The sequence below is a fragment of the Cebus imitator genome, unplaced genomic scaffold (genome assembly GCF_001604975.1).
Source record: "Cebus imitator isolate Cc_AM_T3 unplaced genomic scaffold, Cebus_imitator-1.0 Scaffold80, whole genome shotgun sequence".
NCBI lineage: Eukaryota > Metazoa > Chordata > Mammalia > Primates > Cebidae > Cebus > Cebus imitator.
Genome location: NW_016107395.1, coordinates 2636663 through 2661031, shown reverse-complemented (window position 1 = coordinate 2661031; position 24369 = coordinate 2636663). Strand labels below are relative to the sequence as shown.

General features: G+C 42.2%; 1 protein-coding gene across 12 annotated transcripts in view; it reads right to left on the bottom strand.

Moving 5' to 3' along the window:
- ZNF131 (zinc finger protein 131) overlaps positions 1–24369 on the bottom strand; it is a 103531-nt gene that overhangs the window by 15450 nt on the left and 63712 nt on the right. For all 12 annotated transcript variants that reach the window (XM_037740172.1, XM_037740173.1, XM_037740177.1 and 9 more), the window contains one exon: positions 16750–16894. In XM_037740172.1, the coding sequence (XP_037596100.1) occupies positions 16750–16894 (145 nt within the window). The remainder of the gene's footprint in view (positions 1–16749; positions 16895–24369) is intronic.

Sequence of the window (24369 nt, the reverse complement as noted above, 5' to 3'; positions counted from 1 at the left end):
AAAAAAAAAAAAAAAAAAAAAAAAAAAAAAAAAAAAAAAAAAACCTAAAACAAAAGAACAAAAAAACAAATTTATACTGCTTGCTATATAGAGAGTAATAAAGTCCTTTATTTCTGATTCAGAAGTCTTGTATCTTCTTCCAGCATCCATGACACTGTGGCAGGAAAACACGTAGGCTTGCAAGTAGAGTAAAATCTCAGATCCCTCACAGCTCTTGCCAGCTGTTTGGCATTGAGGATAAGATGTTGAAAAAAAAATGGCGTTCTGGAAAAGGAAGGATAAGACATCCCAGAGCAAGTGATCGGATTTGAGAAAAGTCTACCAGAACCAGCAGTAAACATGTTGACTACACTGTAGGCAAAAGAGCAATAAATAATCCTCTACTTTATTGCCTATTACTATGGGTTGAATTGTGTCCCCGCAAAAGATATGCTGAAGTCTTGTCCCCTAATATCTATGAATGTGACTGTATTTGGAAATAAGTCTGCAGATATAACTGAATTAAGCTGAGGTCTGTCCAGGTGCAGTGGCTCACACCTATAATCCCAGCACTTTGGGAGGCCAAGGCAGGAGGATCACCTGAGGTCGGGAGTTTAAGACTAGGCTGACCATCATGGAGAAACCCCATCTCTACTAAAAATACAAAAATTAGCTGGGCATGGTAGGACATGCATGTAATCCCAGCTACTTGGGAGGCTGAGGCAGGAGAAATAAAGAAGGGACAAGGAAAAAGAAACCTGGACACAGAAGAAAGCCATTATGAAGACAGAGAAGAAGGCAATGTGAAGATGAAGGCAGGCACTGGAGTTCTGCTACCATAAGCCAAGAAATGCCTTTTAGCCAAAAGCTAGAAGAGGGATGCTCCACTTAGGGTCTCGGGAGGGATCATGGCACTAAGAATACCTTGATTTCTGAAATTTGCCTTCAGAACTAAGGCTAAATTTCAGAGAAACAACACACTTCTGTCGTTTAAAGCCACTCAGTTTATGGTACTTTGTTACAGTAGTAGCTTTAGGAAACAAAAGTACTTATTAATGAAGAACAATTTGGAAGGTGGTTGCAGGAAGAGTATTGGGCAGCAAGTTCAAGAACAGCTGTTGCAATGCTGCCCTGGTTCTGCAAACTTTTCTGTGGGGGAAACAGAGACTCTTTCAACAATCTGGTACCATGTCTGCCTCATGGTGACACCCATACTAAGATCCATTAGAAATGGGTGGGTGGGCCGGGCGCAGTGGCTCATGCCTGTAATCCTAGCACTTTGGGAGGCTCAGGTGGGTGGATCACCTGAGGTCGGGAGTTCAAGACCAGCTTGGCTATCAGGGTGAAACCCCATCTTATTTAAAAAGAAAAAAAAAAAAAGAAATGGGTGGGTGGGACAGAAGGTTCTGCTTCTTTTCAGACAAGTTACAATAATATGCACCTACACTGAATGTAAAAGAAGGGAAATTTTTGATGGCTATTGGCAGAAGCCAGGTGAATCACAACTTTGGATGGTTCACATGGGAGATGAGGGAAGAACATAATGCTTATTAAGGAAGAAGAATAACAGCTGGGACAGCTTTGGGTTCAGTCCTTCCTACAGTTTATCATGCCCACCTATGATTCATTTGGAGAGGACAGTAAAAGTTTTCCAAGTTTTTTTGCAGTCAGTCTTGGCTTCTATAAAGGCCCTCTTTGAAAGATGTCTTTGAGACAAACTCCTATGGGAAACCATAGATAAGATACTGACTAGACAGAGCCTTCCAGTCCAACTGGGTTTATAATGCTGATGAAGATTCTCACTGGGGAATGAGAAAAGGATCCAAAGTAATATGAATTCTTGTGGTCAGCGCTGCTGAAAAGCTCCCTAACCTTTATGTTAAAATCAAGCAAAAGAATGACAGAGCAGCAGTGTCCAGAATTAAGACGTATTTTTTAACTTTTTGGTGGGGAGGAGAGAGATGAGGTCTCACTATATTGCCCAGACTGGTCTCAAACTCCTGCGCTCAAGTGATCCTCCCACCTGTGCCTCCCAAAGTTCTAGAATCACAGGCGTGAGCCACCATGCCCAACCAACGTGTACTCTTTAGTCATTACTGTCCAAGTCAAACCCGAGTCAAGTCAAAAGACATAAACCTAATAACCGCAAATAGAAAGTAATACGGAGGGGACTGATGAATCAAGGAATCCCCGAAGCTGAAATAGATGGGTGTCAGTAGGGACGACATTGCACTGACTGAGGTGGGCTGAAAACACCGGAAGTTTGTTTAGTCAAGCCACATGCCAGTTTCTGTGATGCTTGAAATCAAAAGTAAATGTGCCTTACCGGCACGAAGTCACTTTTCTCCCTCCACAACTCCTCCTCTTCTACCCTCTCCTTTCCCATCTTCTTTGACTTCAGTGTCTTTAGGAGAAATATAATTAGAAGTGGAGCCAAATTCTCCCTAGCCCCAAGGGGGACTGAAAAGAATATACTCATCCAAGTATCCTGGGGAACACTCAGGAATGGGAGGACTCACACTTCTATGGCTATGTCAGGTTAAAGTGCCAAACTCACCTTACCACTTTTCCATGGGGAGAGGATGAACTTGCATTTAACTGATGGGGATTGGGCATGGTTCACAGCAGGAAAGGGAAGCTATCCTGACCTTGTGGTAGGGCTGATTCTATGTATACTGTTGTTGCTACAACATATGAATGTAGCATAAAAGTGCATTTACACTTCTTCATCCCGTAAGTACCAGAGGGAATCACCCCAACCGGGAAGAAAAGCTAACAGAACAGTGGAGCAAATCTCCCTGACATTTGTCATTAGTGGTGAGGTCAAGATTTAATGCAGTGTCTCTATTTTCTGATGTCTAGTTTAGGTTATAATAATGATATCCTATTGATTGGTAAGTCAGATGTCTCAGTCTCAAAGGCCCTGACTGCAGTGTTACCACGCCTCCATCAGCAGGGGTTGCTGATAAACCCTATCAAATTTCAGAGGCCTACTCGTCAGGTAATGTTTATAAAGATAGATTCACAACACTCAATCCATCAAGCAGTCAAAAAAAAAACAGTTTCTTCTCCTACCCTCTCTCCTCCCAACAAAAATGAAGCCCAGCATCCTATTGGAGTCTTTGGGTGCTAGACAGTATGTGCCTTACTTAGGCATTCTACTATCTCCTTTGTATCAGCTAACCTGCAAGCAAATCAGCAACCTCTTAAGTGGGGCTCCAACCAGCAGGCTGCTCTAGAAGTTAACCATTGAACTGCAGTGTATTCTCTCTATCTTTAGGGCCCCACAACTCTAATGAACGCTTTGAGCTACTAGTCTGAGCCTGATGCTTCTGCAGATTAGAGCTTCTGGCCAAGGGAAGCAGCCTCTACCCAAAGGTTATTCTTTGGGTTTTGGACTTGCTGACCCCCTGACACAGTTCCCAAGGTACACCAAATCTGAGAAAAAAATATTAGCTTGCCGTTGGGCTCTTGCTGAAACTGATCCCTAACCACCCATGCAGACCCTGAGGTTCTCCAGCCTGATATTCCCATTTGGGGGTGAGTCAACTCAGACTTCATGACTAACAAGGTGAGAAATGCCCACCAAGTGTCACTTGTTAAATAGAAATGATATACTTAAGAAAGCAGTGGGCCCCTTGGTCATCATGAAAAAGTAGCAGCTCCCCAACTGTTGCACAAAGCGAAGTCACTAGATTAACGGAGCCCTTAATTCACTGATAGTTTAGCTAAGCTGAAATTTGATGGTGTTTACTGGGCTGCTGCAAGTGCTCAGCCTCAGTACCAAAAATGAAAACCCGAAGCATGGTCACTCTGCTCAGTGGGCGGAAGTCAAGGCTGTCCTCATGACTCTGGTCAACATTCCCCCAAATTATCTTGCTATATTTTTACTGGCACTTACGTTGTTGCCAGTGGTCTAGCTGTTTAGTCTACTACTTGGAAGACTTGGCAGATTAAAGACATCCATGCCTCTGGAGCCACAACTGTGGAAAAAACAGCACATGCTGCTAGAACTATCTGGGTCACTCATTTAGATGTGCATGCTAACGGACTATTCTCTAATGAGATGAACTGGAATCAAGCTGCTAAGCCTGCACTGCCCAGATTGCCACTAATGAAGCCTAGAGCCAACATTACTCTGGATATGGTAATATATCCACCACCATTAGAGACTGGGCACAAATTAGAGGACCCTACGATTATTATGCAGAAGTTTGCCACTGTTACGTCAGACTTGTGACACCTGCTACAACTTGGTCTGCTTGTCTTGTAGTAAAGGACCAGAAAACACAGGGCATTGTTTCTGACTGTTCCCTGCAGACTGACTACACTGGAGCTGTGACCCCACTGCAGGGCTATCAGTGGTGCTTCACCATTGCGACACTTCCTTAGGTTACACTGTTGCTGTTCCAGTCTCATCAGCTAGTTCTGGCCACACCACTGTGGCTCTTGAAACTAATCTATGTCATATGTTCCCCTTTCTAGATCATCTGCAGTCTGATAATGGCTTACCTTTATCATACACACACAAATAACCACAAAAGCTAATCAGTAATTGGTTAACAGTCAAGATATTGATGGACCTTTCATGCTACCATCCATAGATACTCAGTATCTTGTTGAGTATGGCAACACCTTTCTCAATGACTCAAAATGATTTCTAACTCTACTTCCCTCACCTTCTTTGTCCAAAAATCTGAATAAAGCAGTTTGATCACTGATTCTAGTTGTCCCTAGAAAGGGATCATCTCTTCTTGGTTGCTTCCTGGATGATGAAGACAAAAGAGGCGGGGGGAGTTATCTAAACCTAATTTGAAAAAGTATGACTCTGCCCTGAACATTATATATCTTTTTTGAGATGGAGTTTCACTCTTGTTGCCCAGGCTAGAGTGCAATGGTATGATCTCAGCTCACTGCAACCTCTGCCTTTCAGGTTCAACTGATTCTCCTGCCTCAGCCTCCCAAGTAGCTGGGATTACAGGCATGTGCTACCATGCTCAGGTTATTTTGTTTTTTGTTTTGTTTTGTTTTGTTTTTTAGTAGAGACAGGGTTTCACCATGTTGGTCAGACTGGTCTCGAACTCCTGATCTCAGGTGATCCATCTGCCTCGGCCTCCCAAACTGCTGGCGTGAGCCACTGCACATGGCCCGCCCTGAACATTCTTAAACATTTTCTTTCCCCCAACAATAATCCTGGGACAACCTGGTACCTCTTCCAGGTGACAGCCTGGTCAAAATCAGGCTTAGGAAATTCACACTTCATTCTAGTTCAGCCATCTGGATTCTGTTAATGGAGTAACATCATCTTATAAGAACACTGACCACATGACTGAATTCACTGCTTGCCAAGGATACTCACTTATTATGGCCCATGTGAACCAAAGTGGGAAACATAATGGGTCTCAGTTTTAAATGTCCTTGTCCTTCTTGCACCTGACCATACCAGATGAAAGGTCTGGATAAGAGGAGGGGATGATTGAAAAAGAGGTGAAGAAGGAATGACAACCTTGCCATCTAGGGAGAGAAACATCTTAGACTCCAGAAGATATGGGGCAGGCAGGGATAATAATCTTTGTCAAGCTGGGCATGGTGACTCACACCTATAATTTCAGCACTTTGGGAGGGTGAGGTAGGAGGATCACTTGAATCCAGGAGTTCAAGACCAGCATGGAACACATAGTAAGATCCCATCTCTACAAAAAATTTAAAAAGATTAGCTGGGCATGGTGGCACTTATCTCAGCTACTTTGGGAGGCTGACGTGGTCGGATCACCTGAGGGCAGGAGTTGGAGACCAGTCTGGCCAACATGGTGAAACCCCATCTCTATTAAAAATATCAAAAACTAGCTGGGCCTGGTGGCACGTGCCTGTAGTGTCAGCTACTGGGGAGAGTGAGGCAGGAGAAGTGCTTGAACCTGGGAGGGAGATGCAGTGAGCCAAGATCATACCACTGCACTCCAGCCTGGGCAACCGAGACTCCATCTCATATATATGAGATATATATATATATATCATATATATATTTCAGATATATGTATCAGATATGTATCTGATATATGTAATATATATCATATATATAGCAGATATGTGATATATCTGATATCATATATCATATATATTTCTTTTTTTTTTGAGACGGAGTTTCGCTCTTGTTACCCAGGCTGGAGTGCAATGGCGCGATCTCGGCTCACCGCAACCACCGCCTCCTGGGTTCAGGCAATTCTCCTGCCTCAGCCTCCTGAGTAGCTGGGATTACAGGCACGCACCACCATGCCCAGCTAATTTTTTGTATTTTTAGTAGGAACGGGGTTTCACCATGTTGACCAGGATGGTCTCGATCTCTTGACCTTGTGATCCACCCGCCTCGGCCTCCCAAAGTGCTGGGATTACAGGCTTGAGCCACTGCGCCCAGCCTATCATATATATTTCTATACGTATATATAAATAGGACAGACTCAACTAGCTGTCCTCACAGTCCCTCCGAAAACCAGAACTAGACTCAGTCATTCTAACTGAACTGGGAAAGCAGACTACATTGTAGGCCATGTCAACCTGTGACTCTACACTAATGTAGGTCCTATTTTGGAGGCACAAACAATAGCAAATAGTACTTTCCTTCCAGGGTTTCTATGTGACCCTGGGACTACTTCTTATATGGAAGCCAGGTACTAATTTCCTTGCCTCACAAAAATACAATGTGACTTGTCAGGCACGGTAGCTCATGCCTGTAATCCCAGCACTTTGGGGCGCCAAGGCAGGTGTGTCACCTGGGGTCTGGAGTTCGAGTCCCGTCTTGCCAACATGGCAAAACCCCGTTTCTACTAAAAATACAAAAACTAGCCAGACATTGTGGTGGGTGCCTGTAATCCCAGCTACTCGGTGGGCTGAGGCAGGAGTATCACTTGAGCCCAGGAGGCGGAGATTGCAGTGATCCAAGACTGTGCCACTGCACTCCAGCCTGGGTGACAGAGCAAGATTCTGTCTCCAAAAAAAAAAAAAAGCTTAAAAAAAAAAAAGATTACTTAAACCTAAGAGGTGGTTCTAGGAGACCACTGAGTGTTTAAGGAAGATCAAGCAGCCCTTGGATTACTGTTGAGGTTTCTAAAATAAGGCTACTCTTGGTTAGAAATTCTCAAAGGAAAGCTTCCTAGAGTAATAACTGACTTACTTATGCACATCCTGTGGGCAGTTTTTTCTAAAAATGGGATTAATCTAATTTTTAAAAGTGGTACAGAGCAGGGCACAATAGCTCACGCCTGTAATCCTAGCACTTTGGGAGGATGAGGTGGGCGGATCACGAGGGCAGGAGTTCGAGACCAGCCTGACCAACATGGTGAAACCCCATCTCTACTAAAAAATACCAAAATTAGCTGTGTGTAGTGGTACATGCCTGTAATCCCAGCTACTTGGGAGACTAAGGCAGGAGAATAGCTTCAACCTGGGAGGTGGAGGATGTGGTGAGCCGAGATCGTGCCACTGTACTCCAGCCTGGGCAACAAGAGTGAAACTCTGTCTCAAAAAAAAAAAAAAAAGGTGGTACACGTTGGGCACGGTGGCTCATGCCTGTAATCCCAGCACTTTGGGAGGCTGAGGCGGGCGGATCACCTGCGGTCTGAAGTTCAAGACCAGCCTGATCAACATGAACAAACCTCATCTCTACTAAAAATACAAAGTTAGCCAGGCATGGTGGAGCATGCCTGTAATCCCAGCTACTCGCGGGGCAGAGGCAGGAGAATCGTTTGAACCCGGGAGGCAGAGGTTGCAGTGAGCTGAGATGGTGCCATTACACTCCAGCCTGGGCAACAAGAGGGAAACTCCACCTCAAGAAAAAAAAAGCGTTAACAACATTTATGCATGACTTACGCTGATGTGATCACTGATACTACTTGGGCTCTGGAAGACATTTATGTCAGCTTTAAGCCACTGGCCAGGTTTATTACGAATGACAAACTTGCCCTAGTAGACATCCTCCCTATGGGACAATGTGGAGCCTGTATACTTGCTAAAACATCTTGCTATACTTAGATTAATGCCCAGGGCTAAGTGGAAACGTCAATACAGAAACTGAAAGGCACCTGTTAATCCAGGATGAACCTTATGGGGTGGGTATATAATTAAGGTCAACACGGCAGAGTGGCCAAATCCTGCTGCTTGAAGTTCCGCTGACTTCAATAAATATTTAAATAAACCCAGTATGAGAAAAACTGAACAGATTAGGTCCTATTCCCTATTTTTTGGGGGGTTTTCAGATGCAGTTTCGCTCTTATTGCCCAAGCCAGAGTGCAATGATGTGATCTCCGCTCACTGCAATCTCCGAATTCTCCTGCCTCAACCTCCTGACTAGCTGGGATTACAGGTGCGTGCCACCACACCAGTCTAATTTTTTTTTGTATTTTTAGTACAAACGGAGTTTCACCATGGTAATCAGGCTGGTCTCGAACTCCTAACCTCAGATGATCCACCCGCTTCGGCCTCCCATCCCAAAGTGCTGGGATTACAGGCGTGAGCCACCTCCCCAGGCCAGGCCCTGATCCCTATGGTCAGATCAATCAGAGTGGCTGAAGGAGTGCTGTACTTATGGGAAAAATTCATCACCAGCCAGAATACAGAAACCAGGATATGGAACAAGACGACTCTCCATGGATCCTGTTTCTGCATGTCTTATAAACAAAGGCATTGACAGCATTTTATTTTGTACTATCTTTTCAGTTATCTGTACAGCAAAGAGCTTTGGAAGACAAGAGCCTGTCCTCTTCCAGAACGGAGGGTAGGTTTATTTCTTGTCCAGTATAATATTTCTTCTTGGGCAAAGGTTGGGCAGGTTTGCTTGCAGCTCATTATAAAAGATCTGAGTTTCCCAAAGCTCACAATTCCTCAACTGTGATGCAAACAACTGTGAGCACGGTACACACCTAGACCCTGTGTCACCCCTGAGGGACTAGGGGGATGGGGGCAAGATAAACTGACAGAAACATGGAACTCACGCTGCTTTCTTTGCTCTAAGTAATCAGGCCCTTTTATCTCTGACTCAAGAGTCTTATGTCTTTTGCCAGCATCCATGAAACTGATTGGCTAAGTTACTAGCTTGCAAATAGGATAAAATCTCAGACCCCCACAATGCTGCCCCCACTCAGTTCTGACAATGACCCCATTTAAAAAAATAGGCAAAAGATTTGTACAGGCACCATGCCAAGGAAGACAAACAGATGGCAAAAGGGCACATTAAAAAATATTCAACACCATTAGTCATTAGAAAGACACAAATTTAAACCATTATATACCCACCAGCCTGACTAAAATAAAAAAGTCTGACCATATGAAGTACTAACAAGGCTATGAAGAAATTGGAGTATTGATAGACTGCAGAATGAAATGTAAAATGGCACAACTATTTTGAAAAAGAGTCTGGCAGTATCTTAAAATATTAAACATGTATTTACCATACAAGCCAGTTACTCTACTAAGAGTTATCTACCAAAAATATGAAAGCATATTCCAAAAACTCATTACAGATGTTCATAACCACTTTATTTGTAATAGCCCAAAATTTAAAACAACCTAAATGTCCATCAACAGGTGAATCAACAAATTGTGATATATCCATACAATGGAATAATACTTAGCAGGAAAAAGAATTACCTACTGATACACAATAATATATATGACATGAATTTCTTTTTTCTTTTTGAGACAGTCTCACTCTGTTGCCCAGGCTGGAGTGCAGTGGCGCAACCTCGGCTCACTGCAACCTCCACCCCCACTGGTTCAAGCGATTCTCCTGCCTCAGCGTCCTGAGTAACCTAGGATCACAGGTGCCTGCTGCTGCAATAGGCTAATTTTTACATTTTTAGTAGAGACGGGGTTTCACCATCTTGGCCAGGCTGGTCTTGAACTCGTGACCTCGTGATCCACCTACCTCAGCCTCCCAAAGTGCTGGGATTACAGGCGTGAACCATCGCACCCTGCTTTTTTTTTTTTTTTTGAGATGGAGTCTCGCTCTGTCTCCCAGGCTGGAGTGCAATGGGACGATCTCAGGTCACTGCAGCCTTTGCCTCCTGGGTTCAAGTGATTCTCCCCCTTCAGCCTCCCAAGTAGCTGGGGAATCCACCATGATGCCCGGCTATTTTTTGTAGAGATGGGGTTTCACCATGTTGGCCAGGATGGTCTTCAACTCCTGACCTCAGGTGATTCACCTGCCTCAGCCTCCCAAACTGCTGGGATTGCAGGCGTGAGTGACCACGCCCAGCATAAATTTCAAAATAATTATGGTAAATGAAAGAAATTAGACAAGCACTACCATACCATTACATGTACATAAAATTGTAGGGATTAAGATAGGAATAGGGAGAGAGAAATAGATTACAAAATTACACAAGGAAACTGGAGAGTGATGGATGTGATTATCAATGTTTGTGCTAACGGCTTCACAGGAATGTACATGTAGGCTAAAAGTCATCAAATTGTATTATTTAATATGTGCAGCTTATTGTACATTATACCTTATTAAAGATTTTAAAATATTAAAACTACAATAACATACTACTATATACCCAATTAGAATGCCTAAAGCAGGAGTCAGAGAACTCTGGCCTAATGGTAGCCCGTTTTATGTCGACAAAGTCTTATTAAAACATAGCTAAACCCAACCATTTACATGCTGTCTATAGCTGCCTTGCTACAACAGCAGATCTGAGTAACTGCAACGGAAACTATATGGCATGTAAGTCTAAATACTTATCTCCCTTTAATAAAATGTTTGCCAACTCCTGACCTCAAGTTTAAAAAAAAAACCTTAACAATATCAAGTGTTGGTGAAGACAGGGCATAAGTGGTTGTGTTTCAGCAAAAATGTAAATAATAAAACCACCATTTTTTTCTTTTGAGATTGAGTCTCGCTCTGTTGCACAGGCTGGAGTGCAGCGACACGATCAATGCAGCCTCAGCCTCCTGAGCTCAAGCAGTTCTCCTACCTCAGCTCCCCAAGTAGCTGGGACTACAGGCATGTGCCACCACACCCAGCTAAACATTTTTTTTTTGTAAAGATAGGGTCTTACCATGTTGCCCAGGCTGATCTTGAACTCCTGGGATCAAGGGATGCTCCTGCCTTAGCCTCCCAAAGTGCTAGGATTAAAGGCATAAGCCACCATGCCCAGCACACAAAACCACTTTTTAAAAAAAACTGTCAAAACTGTTTTCCAAAGTTAAACGTACACCAAATAACTAAGCTCTATTCCACTTCTAGATGTTTACTCAGAGAAAGGAAAACACATATCCACTCAAAGATCTGTATACAGCAGCATTATTCTAACAGACAAAAACTAAAAAAAATCCAAAGTCATCAGAAAAACAAATTGTAGTATACCCACACTGTGGAATACTACTCAGCAATGAAAAGGAACAAAATAACACCCACAACCACATGGACAAATCTCAAAAACACAATGCTAAGGTAAATAAAGTAAAACATGAACTTTGTACTGTACACTACGGGAAAACTACAGTGATAAAAATCAGATCAATGATTGCCTGGGGCTAGGATCAACTGCAAAGAATCATGAGACAAGCTTCTAAAATGATAAAAGTGTTCCCCTGATCTTGACTGTTGTGGTGTCTATATCACTGTATAAAATTACCAAAATTCAAACTCTACATTTAAAATGAATAAATGGTATTACATGTAAATTACATCTCAACAGCCTGGGGAGGAAGAATCTACAAGGTTAACTGCAGCTTCCTAACAACAGAAACCTCATATACAGTTGTTGTTGTTTTTTGTTTTTTTTGAGACAGAGTCTCGCTCTGTCATCCAGGCTGGAGTGCAATGGTGAGATCTCGGCTTACTGCAACCTCCACCACCTGGGTTCAAGCAATTCTCCTGTCTCAGCCTCCTGAGTAGCTGGGACTAAAGGCACACACCACCAACCCCGGCTAATTTTTGTATTTTTAATAGAAATGGGGTTTTACCATATTGGTCAGGCTGGTCTCGAACTCCTGACCTCAGATGATCTGCCTGCTTCAGCCTCCCAAAGTGCTAGGATTACAGGCATAAGCCACCATTCCCAGTCTACACACAGTTTTAAGTAAACAATAATGTAATTTCAGCAAAGCAAAATGAGGTCCTAATTTTTTTTCAGTGTCGTTCAAAATGTTTACACTATATTCCAAAAATAATTCCACAATTATTTCTGCATATGTGAGAAGATATGCACCTTCTGTAACTGCAAAAGAGTTATACGGTTGCCTTATGCAGTCCAACTAAAATAATTTTTATTCCTAAATTGTTTGGCCTGTTAAATCATATGTTTTCACTACTAAGTTCCCATAAAGCTCTTGGTTACTGTCACTCCTTTGATGACAAACATTTGCTCCATTAATATGAACTTAATACCCCACTTTGGAATGCTCCAATACCAATTCTACCATAACTTTCTTCTTAAGGATCAACTTATAGTATCATCAGTTGGAACACATTTTAAATGACAAACTCAACTTGTCTGGTATCAACCTCCACCTCCCAGGTTCAAGCGATTCTCCTCCCTCAGCTTCCCCAAAGTAGCTGGGACTACAGACACACACCATCATGCCTGGCTAATTTTTGTATTTTTAGTAGAGACAGGGTTTCACTATGTGAAATGTGGGAGCACTAATATGATTATTGTTGTAATGGAAAATATAAAAGATAAAAATACAGAATAATAGAAGTACCTAAGTCAACCTGCTTCACTCAGTGAGGAAAAGCTTCAGGTTGTTGGCTCTCACCTGAGCCCAGAAAGATGAGTAAGATTTCACTAAGATTTTGCCAACGAACAAGCAGACAGATGGCAATCCAAGAAATGAATAGAACATATGCATAATCATGTTATTATGTGGCAGGTACTGTTTTAAGAGCTTTACACATACTACTTCCGTAAAAGACAGATCTAAAACAGGATAAAATATTTGGAGATTTCATCTGACTCAGAGCTCACTTTTCAATAGCCCTAACCACAAGGCATTTGCAAAAAACAATCGGCCGGATGCGGTGGGGCTCACACCTGTAATCCCAGCACTTTGGGAGGCCACAGCAGGCTACCTGAGCTCAGGAGTTCCAGATCAGCCTGAGTGACATGGTGAAACCCTGTCTCTACTAAAAATACAAAAATTAGCCAGGCATATAGTGGCAGGAGCCTGTAATCCCAGCTACAAAGGATGCTGAGGCAAGAGAATCACTTGAACCGGGGAGGTGGAGATCGTACCACTGCACTCCAGTCTGGGTAACAGAGTGAGAATCCGTCTCAAAAAACAAACCAAAAAAACAACAATCAACAGCAACTGTTTATCATTGCAGCTACTGTGATGGCATTACAAGTTTGGGCTATCAAGAAGCTGAACAAAAACTGAAAGGGAAAACTGGAGAATGAGATGTTCATAGGGGGCTTTAAAAAGCTCTGACAGGCCGGGCACAGTGGCTCATGCCTGTCATCTCAGGACTTTGGGAAGCTGAGAGGGGTGGATCACCTGAGGTCAGGAGTTACAGACCAGCTTGGCCAACATACACGGTGAAATCCTGTCTCTACCAAAAATAAAAAAAAATTAGCCAGGCATGGTGACGTCTGTAATCTCAGCTACTCGGGAGGCTGAGGAAGGAGAATCGCTTGAACCCAGGAGGCAGAGGGTGCAGTGAGCTGAGATTGTGCCATTGCACTCCAGCCTGGGCAACTCAAAACTCTGTCTCAACAAAAAGCTCTGACATACGCCAGAGAACCTAGAAGGCCACGCACATGCACAGAGCTGTATAGATGTCCAGGAAAGACCTTAGCAAACTCTCATCTCTATCTGACCTTGAGGTTCTGTTAACACAGGAAGTAAAGGCAAAAGCAGTTGTAAACTGCTTGATGGGACACTGATGTTGTACCCTACAAAGACAGCTCCCCAACATAAATGTGGAGACTTAATTATTTAGGACATTTAAGAAAATTTCCATCCAATGATCACTTTGTTCAGTAAACTACCTAAGCAGAGACTTCAATGGCCACACACTCAAAATATAGGCTGTACAGAATTACAGGAGAGGACTTAACAGAAGTCCAGGAAAGTCACTAAACCAATAACAGTAAGAAACCATGTCTGGCTCATCTAAACTAGTTCCAGTGGGATAGGGAATTAAACTTCAAACACAGCATGTAGTTGAAGATAAAGTTGGAACAGATATGCTGGAGAAACAGATCACTGCTTTTGAGGACCATGTGCAGTCCACGGATGTGGCTCCTTTTAAGAAGATTTAAAATCCAACCTGGATCACTGCACTTAAAGTTTCAAAGTCAAAAAAAAAGAAACCATGTTTGGCCAGGTATGGTGGTTTATGCCTATAATCCCAGCACTTTGGGAAGCCGAGGTGGGCACAGCTCTTGATCCCTGGAGTTCGAGACTAGCCTGGGCAACATGATGAAACCCCGTCTCTACAAAAAATCACAGAAATTAGCCAGGCATGGTGGCAAGTGTCTGTGGCCCCAGCTACTTGGGAGGCTACGGTGGGTAGATCTCTTGAGCATGGAAGATTGAGTCTACAGTGAGCCAAGATAGTGCCACTGCACTCCAGCCTGGGCGACAGAGTGAAACCCTGCCTCAAAAAACAAAACCGAACCAAACTCAAACAAACCATGTCTGAGAGAGAGAAAGGGGGTGGGAAGGTAGGGGGTGGGATTTAAATACAACTTATTTAAAAATATCCAATCTTTGGCCAGGCCCAGTGGCTCACGCCTGTAATACCAGCACTTTGGGAGGCCAAGACGGATGGATCACAAGGTCAGGAGTTCGAGACCAGCCTGGCCAAGATGGTGAAACCCCATCTCTACTAAAAATACAAAAAAATTAGCCAGGTACGGTGGTAGACACCAGTAATCTCAGCTACTCAGGAGCTTGATGCAGAGAATTGCTTGAACCGGGAGGCAGAGGTTGCAGTGAGCCGAGATCACACCACTGCACTCCAGCCTGGGTGACAGAGCGAGACTCCATCTCAAAAAAAAAAAAAATAAATAAATAAAATTTTCAAAAAAACACAAAAACCAAAAATCTTTTTTTTTTTTTTTTTAAGACAGAGTCTCACTTCATCTCCCAATGACATGAACTCAATTATATTTCCCAAATCCAATTTAGGCCACTGTTACAGAACGTTTCACTGTTCTGCTCCCAAGAACCTCTCCAAACTGACATACCACTCACTACCACAAGCAGCAAAAGGGTCACACAGAACATTCTTTCATTCAAGATTTAACCACAAATCTGACATCACCCTATCTATATATATTTCCTTTAATCTTTTTGAGAAGAGATGGCCTGATCAGGTATATATCCTCAGAACACATCTCTATTTCGACATCCATGCTCAGGTCTCTCTGCAATAGAGTACTGATCTGGTTTTAATTGGCATGCATGCATCTGTCTATCTATTCAGAAATGTTTCCTGTACACCTGTTATATGCCAGGTGCTAAGAATCAAAGAATATATATACATATCAAGCTCTTGTCAGAAAAGTTTAATCTTGAACTGTTAAACTAAGAGATGATATTATGGATGAGTGCAGTTCAGTAAGTTACCTAAATTTTTATCTTTTAAAAAAATTTTCCTCCAGCCAGGCACGGTGGCTCACACCTGTAATCTCAGCACTTTGGAAGGCTAAGGTGGGCAGATCACTTAAGATTGGGAGTTCGAGACCAGCTTGGGCAACATGGTGAAACCCATGGCTCTACTAAAAATACAAAAATTTGCTAGGGATGGTGGCACTGCCTGTAATCCCAGCTACTCAGGAGGCTGAGGCAGGAGAATTGCTTGAACCTGGGAGGCGGAGGTTGCAAGTGAGCCAAGAGTGCACCATTGCACTCCAGTCTGGAAAACAGAGCAAGACTCCATGTCAAAACAACAGCAACAAAAAACAGGGTCTCACTCTTGCCCAGGCTGCTATGCAGTCAGTGGCGTGATCACAGCTTACCGCAGCCACAACCTTGCCAGGCTTAGGTGATCCTCCCACCTCAGCCTCCTGAGTAGTGAGGATCACAGGCGTGCACCACCACACCCAGCTAATGCTTGTATTTTTTTGTAGAGATGGGGTTTCACCATGTTGCCCAGGCTGGCTGCAAACTCCTGGGATCAAGCCGTCCATGCACCTCAGCCTCCCGAAGTGCTGAGATTACAGGAGTCAGCCACTGGGCCTGGCCTAATGTTTTCTTAATACTTCTTAGGGGAAATTTTAACACTAGGAATGGCTCCTCAGCAATTGATTTGTTCTGGTCTTCTAACAATGAATAATGTAACTGAAAACTCTTTTTCTTTTAACTATGTGCTCTTAGAGCTAGATTTAGCCCATCTACGATGCAGACTTATGGTATGCATTTTTGGCTATCATACTTCTAACATGAAATGATTATCTCCTTATTCCCACTTGATCTATTTATTTCCACCAATTTCCCTGTTTAAATAGTGTTATGTTAATCTTTGTAAGCCAAACCCTACGTAAAATAAGGCTTGGTACAAACAACAACTTGAATCCAACAAAACATTTTATAGGGATCCAGATCCTTAAAAAGCTGTCTAGACTTATTTTATTAGATACCAAAGATGCTACTTTATTTAATCTTAGCAGTTTTAACACATGAATAGGATATCAAAGTCAAGTGAAAGAACAATCAGTATCCAGAAGATTTTTTATAGATCATTAAATATTCTTAGTTCTTCACTAACAGAATGAACATGACTGAATATGACTATCTGAACCCCATTAAAGAAATAAGTACCTGACTTCAAGGGCTTTGATAGCTTCTAGCATTTGTAGAAACTCTGCTGCTTTCCATACGTCATTGGCTTCTTCTTCTCCTTGTATCATTAATTTTGCTGTATATGTGAACTCAATTAAATGGCGAAAGGCCATTTTACTAACACCTGTAAAGAAGATGTACATTAGAGCATGTATTCATATTGACTCAAAATCTTGTAACATTTAGTAAAGAAAGAAAAGCTAAGGGCTTGGAGCTTGATCAGTATTTTTTATTTTTGGAAACTATTTTCTGGCAGAAATCTCATTAGCAATACAGTAATATCACAGTCAAATTCCAGCACTACCTAGCTGGAAAATCTTAAACTGCTTTAAGATTTTCCCCAAAGATTTCTTGAGGCTCTGGAGAAAGAACAGTAAGAGTGTATCACTCAAATATATGAATTGGCTATTACATGTCAGACATGCTACATTTCTTGCCAGGGAGGTTACAGCTGTGCCAAGTCAGCTCCAAAATCTTCAATAGTTTTTCACAACTTAGCAAACAAAATTCAGTATCTCTTTGACTTTATTTCAAGGCCTTTCACATTATTTTCCTATTTACCTTTCCAAATTTTAAACTGTTTCACATATACACTGTATACTATTTCTTAAACCCTGTACTTTCTAATAGCTGACTTGGCTTTATTAACACCCTCCTAGTTGTTGAATGCTTAATCATTTTATCTCTGATTATACTCATCTTACCACCCCTTAAAGGTCCAACTTTAATGGTACATGTTCAATGAAACCTTTTAACATTCAAGAACATGAGACCTACCCTCTTAACACATTTTTAAGTATACATTATTGTTGACTATAGGTACATTGTACAGATCTCTAGGGTTTGTTCATCTTGCTCAGTTCAAACTTTACGCCCATTGATTAGTAAATGTCCATTTCCTCCTCCCTCCCAGCCCCTAGTAACCTCTATTCCACTCTGACTTCCAATCTATTTTAGACAGCTCATATTATGAGTGGAACTAACAATTTTAGATTCCTCATATAAATGGAAATATGCAGTGTATGTCTTTCTGTGACTGGCTTATTTCACACAGCATAATGTCCTCAATGTTCATTTATGTTGTTGCATATGAAGCATACCCTTGTTTTTAAAAGCTGAATTCCATTAGATACATGTACTACATTTTCTTTATCCATTAATCTGTTGATGAATATTTAAGTTATTTCCTCTCATGGCTACTGTAAATAGTGCTGCAATAAACATAGGAATGCTAAAACTTCAAGATCCCAATTTCAGTTCTTTTGGATAAATGCCCAGTAAGTAGGATTGCTGAATCGTATGGTGTTTTAATTTTGTGAGGAACATTCATAGTTTTCCATAATGGCTGCACCCATTCCCACCAACAATGTGCAAGGATTTCAATTTATTCATATCCTCACCAACACTAGTTTTTTTTGTTGTTGTTGTCATTTTTTTTGTTTGTTTGTTTTTTTGAGAGGGAGTCTCACTCTGTTGCCCAGGCTGGAGTGCAGTGCTGCAGTCTTGGCTCACTGCGACCTCGGTCTCCCAGGTTCAAGCAATTCTCCCGCCTCAGTCTCCTGAGTAGCTGGGATTACAGGCGTGTGCCATCATACCCAGCTAATTTTTTTTTTTTTGTATTTTTAGTAGAGACAGGGTTTCACCATGTTGGTCAGGTTGGTCTTGAACTCCTGACCTCATGATCCACCCACGTTGGGCTCCCAAAGTGCTGGGATTACAGGCGTGAGCATCTTTTTTTTTTTGACAGCCATCCTGAAAGGTGTGAAGTGATATCTCATAGGCTTCTGATTTGCATTTCCCTGATGACTAGCGACACTGAACTTTTTTTTCATAAATCTGTTGGCCATCTGTATGTTTTCTTTGGAGAAATGTCTATTCAAGTTCTTAGAACATTTTAAAAACATTTTTAATTTTTTCTACATCATTTGGACTGTAGAGTTGCCACTTTTTTGAGTTATCACATTTTTTAATTGGGTAGATTTTTTTTTACTGTCAGTTGTGGGAGTTTCTTATATATTTTAGGGATTAATTCCTTATCAGTTATTTGGTTTTGCAAATATTTTCTCCTTAGATTTCCTTTCACTCAATTTTTTCTTTGCTGTACAGAAGCTTTTTAGTTTGATGTAGTCCCAGCTGTCTATTTTTTGTTGTTGGCTATGCTTTTGATGTCACATCCATGAAATCATTGCTAAGAATGACATCATGAAGACTCCCCCTCATGTTTTCTTCCAGGAGATTTTCATTTTTGGTCTTATGTCTAAGTCTCTAATTCATTTTGAGTTTCTTTGTACGGTAAAAGATAGGGGTACAATTTCATCTTTTTGCATGTGAATATCTAATTCTTTCAACATCATTTGTTGCGGAGAATATTCCTTCCCTATTGTGCATTCTTGGCACCCTTGAAGATCAGCTGACCATATTATTTGCATGGATTACTCGTAGGCTCTCCATTCTGCTCCATTGTTCTGTACGCATGTCTTTATGCTAGTCCCATACTGTTTTGGCTACTGTAGCTCTGTAAAATATTTTGGTATCAAGAAGTATGATGTTGGCTGGGCGCAGTGGCTCATGCCTATAATCCCAGCACCTTGGGAGGCCAAGGCTGGTTGATCACCTGAGGTCAGGAATTCAAGACCAGCCTGGTCAATATGGTGAAACTCAGTCTCTACTAAAAAAGAAAAAAGAAAAAAAATTAGCTGGGGGTGGTGGTGCAAACCTGTAATCCCAGCTATTTGGGAGGCTGAAGCAAGAGAATCACATGAACCCAGGAGGCAGAGGCTACAGCAGACTACAATCACACCACTGCACTCCAGCCTGGGCAACAGAGTGTGACTCCCTAAAAAGAAAAAAAAAAAGTATGATGCCTCTAAGCTTTACTCTTTCCCAAGACTGATTTGGCTATTCCAGGACTATCTGTAGTTCCATATGAATTTCTGAATTGCTTTTTGTTTTCATAAAAAAAAAAATAAAAAATAAAAAATTCCATCAGGATTTTGAGGGATTGTATTGAATCTATAGTCCACTTTCTGCAATACAGGCTGGATATCCCTCAGATGAAAAGCTTGAGATCACAACTGTTTTGGAGTTTAGAATATCTGCATTATACTTAACATTGTTTGAACATTCCAAAGCTGAAAATCTGAAATCCAAAATGCTCCAACAAGCATTTCCTTTGAGTCAGGTTGATACTCAGAAAGTTTCAAATTTTATAGCGGTTCAATTTTTTTTGTTTTGTTTTTTGAGATGAAGTCTCACTCTGTTGCCCAAGATGGAGTGCAGTGGTGCAATCTCAGCTCACTGCAACCTCCACCTCCCAGGTTCAAGCAATTCTCCTGCCTCGGCTTCCCAAGTAGCTGGGCCTACAGGCACATGCCATCATGCCTTGCTTATTTTTGTATTTTTAGTAGAGAAAGGGTTTCACTACGTTGGCCAGGCTGGTCTTGAACTCCTAACCTCGTCATCTGCCCACCTCGGCCTCCCAAAGTGCTGGGATTACAGGCATGAGCCACTGTGTCTGGCCAGCAGTTCAGATTATCAAATCTGAGATGCTCAATCTGTATGGACAATTTAACAATATTAAGTGTTCCAAATCCATGAAGATCTACTGTGTCTTTAATTTCTTTTTTGAGATGGAGTCTTGCTCTGTTACCCAGGCTAGAGTGCAGCGGTGCATCTCTTCACTGCCACCTCATCCTCCTGGGTTCAAGCAATTCTCCGGCCTCAGCTTCCCAAGTAGCGGGAACTACAGGCACGGGACACCATACCTGGCTAATTTTTAAGTTTTGTTTAGTAAAGACGGGGTTTCACCATGTTGATCAGGCTGGTCTTAAACTCCTGACCTCAAGCAATCCACCCGCCTCTGCCTCCCAAAGTTACCCAGGCCCAATTTCTTTCATGTTTTATGGTTCTCAGTACTGTATGTCTCTCACCTACGGTGAAAGGTTAAGCTTATTCCTAAGCATTTTATTCTTTTTGGTGCCGATATAAATGGGACTGTTCTCCTAATTTCCTTTTCAGATAATTCATTGTTAGTGCTTAAAAAAGGCAACTGATGACCAGGTGTGGTGGCTCATGCCTGTAATCACAACACTCTGGGAGGATGCGGTGAGTGGATCACCTGAGGTCAGAAGTTTGAGATCAGCCTGGCCAACATTGTAAAATCCTGTCTCTACTAAAAATACAAAAACAACCAAGGCATTCTGGTGGGTGCCTGTAATTCCAACTACTCTGGAGGCTGAGGCAGGAGAATCACTTGAACCCAGGAGGCAGAGGCTGGCAGTGAGCTGAGGTCACACCACAGCTCCTTAAAAAAAATAAAATAAAAAAAGGCAACTGACTTGTGTGCTTATTTTGTATCCTCCACCTTTACTAAATTTATTCTAGTAGTTTTTTTGTGGTGTCTTTAAAGTTTCTATACATATAAGATGGTCATCTGCAAAAAAGAGACTGACTTCTTCCTTTTTGATTTGGATAGCGTTTACTTTTCTTGCCTAATTGCTCTGTCAAGAATTTCCAGTACTATACTGAAGTGGTAAGAGTAGGCATCCTTGTCTTTTTCCTTGATCTTAAGAGAAAAAAGTGTCACTTTTTCACTGCTGAGTATGTTAGCTACGGGCCTTTATTATGCTGAAATAATTTCCTTCTATTCCTAGTTTGTATAGAGTTCTTACTGGGAAAGGGTATTAAATTTTGCCAAAGGCCTCTTCTTCATCTATTGAGATGATCATGTCATTTTTCTCCTTTATTCTGTTAGTATGGTATATCACATTTATTAATTTTCATATGTTGAACTACCCTTGCATCCTAAGGATGAATCTCCCTTAGTCATGGAGTATTAATCCTTTTACCTTGCTATTAGAATCAGTCTGCTAGTATTTCACTGAGGATTTTTCATCTACATTCATCAAGGATATTGAGCTATAGTTTTTTTTTGTGGCATCTCTGTCTTGCTTTGGTACTGGGGTAATGCTGGCCTACAAATGAATTTGGAAGTATTCCTTCCTCTTCAGTTTTTTGGAAGGATATGAGGATTGGCATTAGTTTTTCTTTTAATATTTCACTGAATTAATCAATGAAGCCATTTAGTCCTACACTTTGTTGGGAGGTTTCTGAAAACTGATACAAGTTCAATAGCAGTTGTAGGTCTGTTCACATCTTCTATTCCTTCATAAATTAACCCATCTATGCCTAGTGCTCCATTATTGAAACGCTAAGCATGTGGAAGTTATTTATACCCTACTGCTCAAAGTCATCACCAAGGTCTGATTTTTCAAATTAAAAAAATTACAACTTCAAGCACAAATGGGTTAACAATGAAACATTCTTTATTACTTCTCCAAGCCTCAACTCTGTACCGGTTCTGATAATGACAGTTTATGGACATCTCTTGACTGTAAGCTACTTGAGGAAAATGATTTTTGATCTGCACACTCACATCACAGTACCTAACAGTGCTTCCTAAAATGCAGGAACACAAAGTAGTAATAAATGAATAAACACTAAAGTCACATTCTTTTTTTTTTTTTTTTTTAAAAGACAGAGTCTTGCACCATCACCGAGGCTGAGTGCAACGGTCTGATCTTGGCTCACCGCAACCTCTGCCTCCTGGGTTCAAGTGTTTCTCTTATTCTCCTGCCTCAACCACCCGAGCAGCTGGTATTACAGGTTCCCACCACCACATCCAGTTAATTTTTTCTCTTTTTAGTAGAGATGGGGTTTCACTACGTTAGCGAGGCTGGTCTTAAACTCCTGACCTCATGATCCGTCTACCTCAGCCTCCCAAAGTGTTGGGATTACAGGCATGAGCCAGTGCCGGCCTAAAGTCGCTTTCAAAATTATGCATTTATCATTAATACTCTTCTTTGCCAGTTTTGTGTTTAAAATTTAGTCCTAAAGTGATGCGCTGTTTCAGAAAACAGTAAGAATACTGGTGGAATATCATTTAAGTGTTCAAAAGCAGCATCCCCTATTTGTGTAAACAAAGGTTACTAGCCAGGCATAGTGGCTCATGTCTGTAATTCCAGCACTTTGGGTAGCAGGGGTGAGCAGATCACTTGAGGTCAGGAGCTCGAGACCAGCCTGGCCAACGTGGTAAAACACCGTCTCTATAAAAAAATATACAACAATTAGCCAGGTGTGGTTGCATGTGCCTGTAATCCCAGCTACTGGGGAGGCTGAGGCAGGAGAGTCACTTGAACCTGGGAGGTGGAGGTTGCAGTGAGCCAAGATCATGCCACTGCACTATAGCCTGGGCAACAGAAAGAGATTCCGTCGCAAAAAAAAAAAAAAGGAAAAGGATGGATACCATTCAGGAAGTTAGAACTTTCACGTTTTACTCACAGCTCTCCCATGAACTGAGTGATTTGGAGCAATTCAGAACCTCTGAGCTTCAGCAGACTCATTTTCAAAATGTCTAAAAGTAATCTGAATATTGATAAACACCGTAAAATACAGTAAGACCAAGTTACACTCCATCAAATAAGCAAAGTAAATGGACTCGGCCGGGCATGGTGGCTCACACCTGTAACTCCTAGCATTTTGGGGAGGCAGGCAGATCACGAGGCGGATCTCAGGAGATTGAGACTATCCTGGCCAACCTCATGAAACTCTGTCTCTACTAAAAATACAAAAAAAACTTAGCTGGGCGTGGTGATGCAAACCCGTAGTCCCAGCTACTCAGGAGGCTGAGGCAGGAGAATTGCTTGGACCCAGGAGGCAGAGGTTGCAGTGGGCTGCGATCACGCCACTGTGCTACAGCCTGGGCAACAGTGCGAGACTTCGTCACAAAAAAAAAAAAAAAAAAAAAGAAAGTAACTGGACTCACTGAGGGCTAGTTTTGTTTGGTTCCCTTAGTAATTTTTCCCCTTGTTGCTCTCATTTATCCTTTAGCATTTGAGTAGCCCAAGGAAAACACAATTAGCATTTGCTGCCTTTCAGAAGTTTTCGTCAAAAGTTTAAAAGCACAAGAAAAAAAAATTTTTTTTTTTTTGAGGCGGAGTCTCGCTCAGTCGCCAGGCTGGAGTGCAGTGGCACGATCTCGGCTCACTGCAACCTCCGCCTCCCGGGTTCAAGTAATTCTCCTGCCTAATCCTCCCGAGTAGCTGGGACTACAGGCGCGCGCCACTATGCCTCGCTAAGTTTTGTATTTTTTAGTAGAAACGGGGTTTCACCATGTTGCCCAAGATGGCCTCCATCTCTTGACCTCGTGATCCGCGCGCCACAGTCTCCCAAAGTTCTAGGATTACAGGCGTGAGCCACCACGCCAGGCCAAGAAAAATTCTTTTTAAAACAATATGTAGGCTGGGCACGGTGGCTCACGCCTGTAATCCCAGCACTTTGGGAGGCCGAGGCGGGCGGATCATGAGGTCAAGAGATCGAGACCATCCTGGCCAACATGGTGAAAGCCCGTCTCTACTAAAAATACAAAAATTAGCTGGGCCTGGTGGCGTGCACCAGTAGTCCCAGCTACTCGGGAGGCTGAGGCAAGAGAATTGCTTGAACCCGGGAGGTGGAGGTTGCAGTGAGCCAAGATCGCGCCACTGCACTCCAGCCTGGCGCCTGGAGACGAAGTGAAGCTCTGTCTCAAAAAAAGAAAAGAAA